At 39.8% G+C, this 11730-nt stretch overlaps 1 protein-coding gene across 1 annotated transcript in view; it reads left to right on the top strand.

Moving 5' to 3' along the window:
- Positions 1–2847: 2847 nt before the first annotated feature.
- The window catches only part of LOC128741092 (transcription factor hamlet-like), a 74450-nt gene continuing 65567 nt past the window's right edge, over positions 2848–11730 (top strand). Inside the window, exons 1-3 of the mRNA XM_053836668.1 lie at positions 2848–2944; positions 10989–11137; positions 11204–11374. Coding sequence (XP_053692643.1) covers positions 2848–2944; positions 10989–11137; positions 11204–11374 — 417 coding nt within the window. The remainder of the gene's footprint in view (positions 2945–10988; positions 11138–11203; positions 11375–11730) is intronic.

The raw sequence follows: 11730 nt of genomic DNA, 5'->3' as shown, positions 1-11730 counted from the left end.
ATCACGCAAAAAAATTGAGATTTTTAGGAATTTTTAGTTGAAGTCTAATCGTGAAACCCGAATGTATTTTTATTTCAACTTGGTTAATGTTTTTTCACGATTATTCAATTTTTGACATATGCATAGAAGGATATTTTTCGTCAAATGTGGTCCTCTATTAGGGTAACCAACGTATTTTGGACCCCCTCAGCAGCTGTACATAATTTGGACACTTACAGCAAAATCAAATGCAAGTGTCCAAATTTTGTATAGCTGCTGATGGGGTCCAAAATAGGTTGGTTACCCTATCCCCTGAAATATCTGCACTAAGCTACCTAACACCCTGTATAAGCGTAGAAAGTATAATGAGATGGAGCAAAGGTCGAACAATATCACCAGCAATCCTTCGAATAAAATATAATTGCGTCATTTGAGCAGCAACAGTGCATCAAATATCCAACAATTAAATTAAATTTTTCCTTCTGATATCCATGTACATTATTTAAACTACTTACGGCCAGAGCTTTCACTGTACAGGAGGAGGCGCTTGATGAGCTGAAATGAAACAAAATATTAGAATAGCTTATCTGCTAACAAAGCAGGGTGGATCAGCGGTCTGCCCAAAACTTCAGTTTTGAGATCAGGCAGCTGGGAACCACGCAGCATCGCACATCCTAGCTTAGCTACTCAATAGAGCATTGCCGGATATGGCCACGTGGAGGCGCTAGGTAGGGGCTTGGGACTATGTTCTACCCCATGAAATTTTTTTCACAATATATCTTTTCGGGTGTGCAGCTCCAAGTCACAGCCACCAGTCAATGTTTCCTATTTTGTAGAATTTTTTTCGGTTAATGTGAAGCATTATATAAAATTTATAATCATTTTAATGAATGTAAAAGGTAAAATTTTTTATTGCAAGCTTTTAATCTTTACTTTAGGGTAAAAAGATTGCCTATATTATATTTTAATAACAATCGAATTTTTCGTCGCCATTCTATTGCAAAAGGCAAATATTTAATATTGTTGCAGTCAATCAAAATTTTACCAACAATTATATATAACACGTATATGATAATGATAATTGATTTCATCATATCATGCTATTCTTAGACACTGATAGTAATCCCATCAACCATGAGAATTGTTTGTGTCTCATTCTCTGACGTATGTATGGGAAATTTATTTCAATCGATTAATCTACGTCAATTTCTTATCATGTTGTCATACGGAAATCAACTGTTCGCGTATGAGATAATTGAGTTTTAAATTTGTGGCCACTAGCTGTCGGTCACGTAGTTTTCCATTTATGATCATGCGTCTCCTTCGAAACTCTCCATTGGAAAGCATCCGCCGAACAATCAATAAGGCAAACCTAAACTAAAGGACGAGACGAACGCTCAAGCACGTTTAAATGCATCGCTCGCTCCTCATTGCCGGAAGGTTCGAATCACTCCTTGCCCTGCCTGTCGGGACAGCGAGCACTGATTTGAGACCCTCGCGCTATGTCCAAGTCCTAGTCCTAGCAGCAGCATGTATGTGTGCGTTGTTTTTCCGGTGTTCGCTTATCCTTGTTATCTCTTGGCCCGTTCCGTATCGTTCCACTCGCAAGCCTTCTGTTGGTAGTCCTTCTCGTTCAGTCGTGCGGCCACGCAGTGCCGCCACTCACGCTGTATGTGATATAACGAAGTTTCTGTTTTCCTCTCGCCGAGTTCCAGAGGGCTGTCTGCGAGGGGTTGTTGGTATGGGTGCATCGCTATATCGCTGTAGCGCAGAGAGTCGGCCAGCAAGGCTGAGCGCCGTGATTGTGTAGTGAGCGGTACGACAAGGCAACAACAATCGTGCAGTACGGCCTGGTCTGTGCGATATGTGTTTGTAGATGATGACGATGATGGCCTTTGCAGGGTATGATAATTGCATGAGAAGAATTTGTTAGTCTATTCTTAGCATCCGACAGACAGACAACGGTACGCGTCGCACACCACCGTGTTTTGTCCGCGGGTACGAAAATCCTGACCGACCGACCGAAGCAGTGGCGATACGATCTGCCTCTAGAGACCAGTGCTTGTTAGTTTGCTAGTGGACGGTAAAACCTATTACCGCAGGACGACCGTCAGGAGCCGCTAAACTGCAGGGACGGTGTATGTTCGATTAGCATAACGTGCGCTGGCATTATGTGTAATGGGTTGCGCGGGTGAATGAACAGTTTTCCGGAGTTTAAAACAACTGCTGCCCACCTGAAGGGAGCCGTTGAGTGAGGAAATGATTTAGAGGCCAATTTTTTTCTTAGCCAGACACGCGATTTTTGAAGTGCAAAAAAAACCTTAAACGTCAATAATCGACAGATTGAAAATTATACGCTGGAGAATTTTTTGGGCCATCGATTTCTGAAACAGAAGGGATTGATTGTGTTGACCAACTGAGTTGAGAAGTGTTTTAACTATTTCTATTTTGTTGTTGTTTATTTGTGTTACAAAGTTAGTTTGGTTTCGTGCGTGCAAGCAAGTGAATAGTGCCCCAATAGTGGAGGGAAATGATAAATAATTCTAATTAGGATATAAATGTTGAACGAGATCCCATCGAACCGAAAAGCTCGCTCGAGCCAGTTGTGTACGAATTCTAATTAGCGGCAGGTGCTAGCCATCAAATTTGACGAAGTTGAGCTTCGCTTTGGCACGAGATTGAAAGCCCCCGACAGGAGCGGATAACTCCTGGCAAACAGTGTGGATGTGTTGGGCTGGTCAACGGATTCATAGGCGAGCTAAACCGACTACGTTCGTGATATGGTTGACATCGAATTAATGATGCCAGGTATGAGGGCCCAACGGGCAAAACAAATCACTAGAGATTGTAAAGTTAATGTCGCGAATAATGACGAATGGCGTGCCTCACCGCGGAGCCACGATAACGAGCAAAGAAAGTCCTTTGATTGACGACGACAAGTTCGGGGCGTTGTTCAATATGCAAAGTGCGTGAGCTCATCAAATCCGTCTCAGTTTTCGCGTTCGAATCCGCCGAACTCGGAAAGTAGATCGTGTTGGAAATTTCTCCTTTTCATGGGTTCACTTCATGAGCAGAGTGCGTGGGGCGTTCAATTAATTATGGTTAAATGCCGACTACTCCTTGGTCCGTTATCGCCTGTTGGATTTATGCCCCAGGCGCTAAAAAAAGTATGCTGAATGTGTTATGGTATAAATGAATAATTGTTTTATTTATTTTCTGTTGATCGGCCTGCCGGATGCCGACGGTATTGCGAATGCTAGATGGCAATCACGAGTGATCGTAAAAGTACGGGAGTTTGACCGGCGAATTAGTTTATTATAGAACATAGCATGGAAAGTTTCGAACGCAAAATTCTATTTGATGAACTTTGAATATTCATGTGAATTATAGTAAAATGTGTGAGTTCAAAAAACAGCCATTTAAACATTCGCTCATCCTTCTGCAGCGCAGACGAACAGGACAGGAGGATGATCCGAGTTCGGCAGAGATGCTCTGACAATATGTTCTGGGCTTGGGATTGGGATGAAACCTGAGCCACCTGATGAAGCACACACACCGAAGGGCACTCCGGACACACTGCCTGCCAGGGAAGAGGTTCGAGTTCCATTCAGACGAAAAAAAATCGGAAGTTGTTGTCCGCTTCGACTCAATTGTTTCACAGATCTTGATCTTCCCATCATCGTTCGCTGAAGGAGAGAAACCCAATTGTCTGTCTTGTTGAACGACCGAGGTTTCGATTGTACTCGAGAGGTCTTTATTTGGACCACAATTTGGTACACTTTCGCGGGTGTTGTTTCGTTCGTCGTCGATCGAGATAGCGAGCAGCATAGGAAGCAGCTTGTTCCTCTCTTCACCTTTTGTTCCTTCGGGATGCTCGGGATGAGTCTGTCGGGCTTTTGTTGTTAATGGTTGTTGTGTTTGTTGTTTTTTTTCGTCGTGTTCGTCTGTTGCTTTAGAGATATGAAATATTTATTTATCCAACAGGTACTTTGAGGTACCAACAGCAGATCAGCAGTTGAGCCGATAAATGAGCCCGCGGGGACGAGGAAGAAACGAACCGATGCGGCTCGTTGATATTGAATGATAATGATCGGAGCAGTTGGTTTAGGATTCCTCTCTGGCAAAGGCCGGAAAATGGTGCAATTGGCGTGACGCTGTGAAAATAGTTTTATTACAGATTTTTTTGTGTTTGAATAGTTGATTGGAAGGACGGTTGTTGGCTTAGGATTGTTCAGTTTGCGCATTTTATGGGGTGCAGTTTAAAGTTTTCGTAGCCGAAAACGAAAATCATCGAAGGTGGTCGTTGGAAAGTTCGTTTTTATCTTGCGGTTTCGAGTCGAATTATATTGGTATTTCATACCTCCGGAATGTATACGACTGTATGAACAATTTACATATCTTGAGAATGGTTATAATATTTGCACTTTGTGCTAAGGCCATCGCAAATATTTTATAAAGTTTTTGTCCTTCCGATGTTGGGTCACTGAATGAGGGGGCAAAAAAAACAAGGAGATTTTTTTAGTCACGCAAAAAAATATTTTACATAAAGTTGAATCGTGAAAACCAAATCTATTCTTACTTTTCGTTGTTATTTTCCATGCAAAAGCCTATCAGATGATAGAAGAATCGAAAGCCGATTTTCGGAAATTACATTGTTTGAATTTTCACTTCTGTTTCGTGCTTTTAGTACGAGTTAACTCTTATTTTTCGGGTTCTTCAGGCTATAAAGTCCACAAATATTTTTTGCGCCAATTTTGAAGGGGCAGGGGGGGAGAAGGAGGAGACAAAAACTTTAAAAATAATTTGCCCTTATGTACCTACTAACTATTTTCTCAAAAAAATGCTGTTTTTACATCATAGACTTCTGTTTTTTCAATAGCACTTCATTACCCAAGCAACAATGTGAGTTTTATTATACTCTTATGGCGGTTTTCATGACCAATTTTGGTTTTAAATGCCATCATAATAGTGTAATAAAACCCAAATTGCTACTTGGGTAGGTTCACAAGAGGATCGAAGTAGGCAGAAGCCTAATATAGACGTCATATTTTTTTCGCACGCGTTTTTCCTCACTGAACATTAATTTAAGTTATTCAAGTTTTTGAGCAAAAATGTAGTGTAACTGACCAAGCTTGTCCCCATTGGACTAGCAAGGTGCAATCTGAAAGCATTAGTTCTAGTGGTATCAGTGTTCGGTTTTCCAGGGTTCATAAAATTTGCGATTATCAGTGAAGTGTCGAATCTGGGATGGACCCGACAAGCAAGCAGCTGGTTATCTGGAGTTCTGGAGTATAGTACTAGTTCTTGCAAGTGCCTTTGACAATTCTCAGACTATCGGGTATACACGGAAAGAAATTTGATTCCGATGCCATGAATGAAATCATAAAATCATGAAATGTGAGTTCATGTCAAATCATGACTGAACTGCCATATCAGACAGCACAAAATCATGAATAATAGGTCATGATTTTGCGTTGTGTTGGACTGCAAGAAGCTCGTGATATCATGATTTTTATTCATGGTGTATTTTCATAAATCATGAGCTAGAAACCGGGAATCATGAGTCATTTTGCTCGTTTTGGAGATCAAATTTCTACCCGTGTATGATCGACTCCGTCTAAATATTCCCCTTGAGCTGTCAGACAGACAGACAAATTCACTAGACAAAATTTACTACCTTGAATTCTAGCTCATCGAGGCGGAGGAGAGTAAATAGGAAATGCCGATGAAATCTTTCTGTAATTAAATTTTTTATTATTACCTTGATTTTCCGCATGATGGTTTTCCTACTCTAACTTTAAGTTATGATCAGGTATAACCTTACTTCTTCTCATTAGGAAGAAGAACAAAAATTTCTATGCTGTCTTGAAAAAATTGCACTAATTGTAGGTAAGTAAAATTTCCCATGGCTATGTGCGAGAACAACCATCCGCCTCCGTTTTTTGGTAGTTGATGAAGCCACCTTGTTTACCACTGCTCTAAAGGCCAGGAGAACTTAAAACCAATGATAATAATTGAGTAAGATTTATGCATAAGCAAATAATTAATTATTATGCATGAATCGAAAATCGACTTTGTTTCGAAACACACTGAAGAAGCCTTCAAGTTGCAGGTAAAATGTGTATCTGCCAGTATAAAATTCAATCTGAAAAAGTTTCGGCTTTTCTTTCGTTCAATTTTCAAACTTCTGATAACTGGTGCATTTTGATAGTTAACAAACAAATCGTGGAGAGAAAACCCATAATAAGTATGGAGTCTTAATCGGTTGCTAAGAAAAGCGAGATACGTCACTATTTTTTTACTTGCAATTTCGTGTTTGAATTACAATTTGAACGGCATCGCCAAATGTGATGATTTATTAACACAAATTTGCAACAGCAAGAGAATATTAGGTGCGTAAACCTTTCGCAAAACGGATCCATGGATTCCAATTTTATTTTAGTTTTCCACTGATAGAATTGGGCATACAGACTTGCTTCAATTGAATGTTTTACTTTCCTAGTCATCACCTATTTCTACTAAACTTCATAACCTATCAATCGGGAATTTGGGAAATCTTAAGTTAAATGACTTTTTCCCAAGTTAAATGAAAAAAAGTGTAAAGTTGAAAAACTTTTCACAAACATTTTCCTACGGAAAACCGTGAAAAGATTAGTTAAAATTATTAAAAAGTTTGTGCTGCTGTATAACTTGCTGTGCTGTGCTAATGCTTTGTTTTTTTCATAAGAAACCTGTTAAATTTTTACAGGTTGTAAGTTTTACCTGATTAAGCATAAAAAAATCCTTCTAAAAATGTACACACTTAAAACTTAGGAGCAGACCCTTGTTATTAGTTTATACATTTATAATGACCCAGAAGGGAGGGAATGAAATGAAACTTTATGAAATTTAATGTAATTTTGCGGCAATTGAGAAGTACTTTGATGTCGAAATATTCGCTGTAAAATTTATTCTTTTATTTATGCTGCAGTAAAAATTTTGGGTTTAAAACTGTCTCAAATTATGAGTTAATTTTTCAAATTACTTTGGAAAAATTGTTATAAGTTTATAAGGCCATTACAAATATTTTATAAAGTTTTTGTCCTTCCGGTGTTCGGCCACTAAAGGGGGGGGGGGGCGAAAAAAAACAAAGTGAATTTTTTAATCGAGCAAAAAAAAACATAGATTTTAAGAATTTTTATTTAAGGTTTAAACGTGAAAACCGAATCTATTCTTGCTTATAATATATACGTTATTATTTTCTATGCAAAAATATACGAAAAAGACAAAAACGAAGGAAAATTTTTTTGGACGATTTTCAGAAATTCCATTGTTCGAATTTCCATTTCTGTTTCGTGCTAGAAGCGTTAATTCAACTCGGAGACTCATTTTTCTAGTTTTTCAGACTATAGAGCCCACAAACAATTGATTTTATAAAAAGAAATTTGAGTCAAATCCTAGAAATTATTTTTTTGCCCCCCGATTTTTCAAGCCAATTTCCAAGGGGGGGTGACAAAAACTTTAAATATGATTTGCAATGGCCTAAGTCTAAGTCTTCCGATCAAGTGGTCCACTCTCCAGAAACTTTTTATAACTTCTTTAAAAATCAAGTTATAAGCTCAAGTAGTCTTATCATGCTCTGCTGAAAGCAGCAATAAAACCGCTTACGATTTTAATTTAATGAAGATTTTCGCTGTGAAAGCTATGAAGTATAACGCTTGCTTTGGTAAAAAACTATAAATCATTCATCCAGTTTTGTTAACTTGAAAATATATAGAGTAAGAAGGGGTAAAAGTGCGATGGAGGTAAACGTACGATTCAATGACTTATCGGTGTGGATTCCGAGTAAATTGACTACATTGGCATGGATGGGTGACTACTTTGACAGCTTGAATCTAACGTAAACTTTGGTTGCTTACGAAGCATAGTTGCTGAGTTATGTGCAAATGTTATTTTAGGGTGGTTTGGATGTTGTTTTCGGTATACGGCAAATACGATATCAACAGGAGGATATTACTGGTTGAAAATTTGTAGCAGCGTTTTAATCACACGCGTATCTGTTTTGAAAATGCGGTGAAAAGATTACTCAAAATATATTTCGCTTTTCCATAGTTTGATCAAATGCCGTCAAGCGCCTAGCGGGGTAAAAGTGCGATTTACGGACGGGGCAGAAGTGCGATTCATGGTCGGGGCAAAAATGTATAGCTAATTATGTACAGCTTTAGACACTGTAATAATACTAGAAATGAAAGATCTGCAGAGAACTGTGTGCTCTACAGATGTTGGCCGAAGGAAAACAACGTTTTTACGCTGATGAAACAAAAAACAAACGTTTGGAAAAATTTTGAACTGACAAAGGCTGCAATACACTAGCGCAAAATGGGATAGGTGCAAATTGAGAGTATTCTTTACCGAAACATACCGCAGATTGAAGATAATATGGTTTTGTTAGCTACTGCTGTGCTAATTTCATGGATTCGAGCTTCGCACTTTTGCCCCGCGGTATTCGCACTTTTACCCCGCTAGTGGGGTAAAAGTGCGAATCTGCACTTGATCAGAAGAATGAAGAATTTATTTTGCATAACACTATTATTCCAGATGATTTATAGTTGAATGTGAAGACATTGAGAAACTGCATCACTATAAAATATATTTTTTGGTTGGCCTTCTTTATATCGCATAGTATGGTCTCGACTTATTGTTTGTAACTTCTTTGGGAAATGGCGTATGTAGTTAAACCAAAATCGTAACAAGTTTTCAGTTACTCTCCGACGTTTTGCTTTTTATTTTTAAAACTTTTTTAATGAATTGCTATGAATATTAATATTTTACATATTTTGAAACAATTTTTAGTATTTATTTGCTACTCACTAACTAGTCTGTCCGTTGTCTGTATGATTTTGTCTGAAAATGTCTAAAATTGTCGCTGTTCTCGTATATTTCCACTTTAAGTTCCTGCATATGATAACTCTGATAGAAGATTTTGTTGTTATATTCGTCTATTGCTAACCTGTAGTTTGTCATTTGTCGTGGATTTTTAGTATCTTTCGTCACAATTATTTTTAGTATTTTGTTCTGTTTCCGCACTATCCTATGAAACAAAGGTGTTTATAGTATCCAATCAGAGTGGTACTAGACGTGAAGGAGAAAGAGCGTAAAATTAAGAAAAGGAGAGTCATTGAAGCAACGCTTATAAAGTAGGTGTACCGTTCCTGTACCCAAGCAGGTGGATCCGTTGATAAGCTTTTTGTCATTTCAGGTTCAAAGGTTCACCAATATCAACATGCCCTGAGAGAAGAAGTCAGGATAATCCTACGGACGGCAATCAATTTCAATTTTAGATCTAATTTATTTGTTTTATTTTTTGCGCATTTTGCGCATTCAAATTGGCATGGAATACATCCGGCATATTGGTTACTATTGGTTACTTGAGTGCATATTTTCTTAATGCGAAATGATATTTTAGTTCAAAAATCGTGATTCTCATCCTAACGATTATCAAAAGTTTTTAACATTGATTTAAAACACGGAAATGTTTTCAAATAGACACAATCCTCTCGGAAACCGTTACAATGGAAAGGGTTTCCTTTCCGTACAGCTGGGGCTTTCCCAGCATTCCAGCTGGTTTACTTCCTACCAGAGCAGAGGAGGGAACCCAGAAGAGAGCCGTTAATCGATTTTGTCTGTCGATCTGATTGGTGGGCTCGTAGTAGATACAGCCAACCGAAATTGGACTCCTTCAGGTGTGACAGGCGCTTGACATATCCTTCGCTTTTGCCACCTTATATTATACCGTTCGTTGCCGGGATTAAAATCCTTTGCTCAAAGGCAATTGGCTTTCTCTCGTGCAGAAGGTAAAGATCTTCATCATCGTCATCATCAGCAGCGTTAGCAGCAGCATCCAAAGACCTGAGAGACCAAACAAACAATTTGAGGAGATTATAGAGTCCTACCCGAAAGGTGTTCGCGCTTGTTTTTTTTTCTGTGTAGCGCAGATGGATGAAATTTCAAACCTCTCGAGAGATGTTGTCGTACCCGTTCGTCCTCGTGCATGTCAACGTCTTTGCCGGTACGGCGGTTCCGCAAACCCTACGGCACCGTGTTTATGGCTGTTTATTTGCCTTTCTTCCGTGTCGCTCCGCTTCGGGGCGATAAAAGTCGTATTAGTTACAGTTTGGTGTAATTTTTTCTGGTTTTAAATTTAACACTTCTTTGCGGGTCTGCGGCGCACAGCAGCGGCAAAGTAAACACATTGGCGAAAGGATTTTAACCTACCCTCCTGCTTCATCTCCCGTTCATCTTTCGGTGCCGCTGCTGGTTTCGACAATGAACAATTAGAATAAAATTATTTTGCGTAATCAGGTCAATTTGAATGGATTTGCCTGCGCCCGGAACAAATCGGAATGATCTGCTTATACTGTGGCTCGGCTCGAGCCCGGCACGGGTGTTTGTTGTTTTGCCACTTGAGACGTGATTGAAAGCGATACGCAGATTTTGCTCTGGGTTGCTCAGTGAGTTGTTTAATTTTCTTCTTGTAAGCGATTAATAGATTGACTCCAAGCCAACAACAACAACAGCAACAACAAGTGGCTGACCGAGTCTTGCTCACCCGGGAAAGGGGGAAAAATAACTGGAGTGATTGTTCTGGTGGAATGTTCTGTAATGGATTTCGATGCTATCGTGGGTGCTATCCTATTAATTTGTGTGTCATAAAATAATCTCAAGATGACAAGTGACGCTGGTTTCAGTTTTTTTTTCTGCCGCGGTCGAGTTTTCAAGTGGTGTTTACACAACATAGCTAATTGAGTTGGAGAGGCGTGAGTTTTCATCGGATGCGCGGATGTCGGCATGACACCAGAAATCTGATAATGATTATATGAGATCATATGTCTTTTTTGGAATTCCAGACGCAGCACCAGCTAAAACAAATATTGCCTAATCGTACGCATGATAGTGAAGAACAAAACACAGCTTTGATCGTTTTCAATTTTTGATCTAACGATTTAATGCATTTGTATCATTTGTTGCAGGCAGTAGCGGAGACGAATCGGACTCCTCGCGCGGAATACCATCCAATCTAGAAGTGCCTCCGGGGTTGCAGGTGATCCCAGTGAACCACCTTCACCATCAGAGCAACGGCGGTGCGGTGGACGAGCTGGCGCATTCCGAACGGATTAAGGTACGCGTCGGTTAGTTGGTGCGGGGAACGAAAAGAAAGTTTTATTTTCTTCTGCTTTTTTCACAGCAACTGCAAAGTGCGGAACAGTTCCTGCTGCAGATGGCCCGCCTGCAACGTCCACCGCCGGACCTGGACATCCGCAACGGTTCGGTAGTAGCCAATAAACCAATTTCCAAAGGCACTCAGTACGGTCCTTTTCGGGGGAAGTTCTTCCAGGACTCGCTGGACCGACGGGAGGTAAGTTTTCACTCTGTACACTACTCACGATAGAATGTGATGCGAAGATACAGCAAGGTACAACGATCATTATATCCCGGCATTGTGTGGGCGTAATGTTTTGACTGTTCAGCATCACCCATTAGCCGGCGAACCATTTGCCGAAGACAAACTTGAATTGGGGAAGGGGTAAATTAAATCCGGATTGCTGCATTGCACACTTTAGATCCACCGACCGTGCCTGCTGCTGCCGAAGCCCCCCTGCTGAGAAATGAATTTTGCCCCCTTTTGTTCTTCGGGGTGTTACGGATCGTTGAAACTTCATCATCATTTGGGCTACGGCTTACGATTTTTCAAGAGGGTGGCGAGTGGTGAGT

This window comes from Sabethes cyaneus, chromosome 3, assembly GCF_943734655.1.
Source record: "Sabethes cyaneus chromosome 3, idSabCyanKW18_F2, whole genome shotgun sequence".
Classification (NCBI taxonomy): domain Eukaryota; kingdom Metazoa; phylum Arthropoda; class Insecta; order Diptera; family Culicidae; genus Sabethes; species Sabethes cyaneus.
Note: the sequence above shows the minus strand (reverse complement) of the source record. Positions and strands in the feature narration are given on the sequence as shown.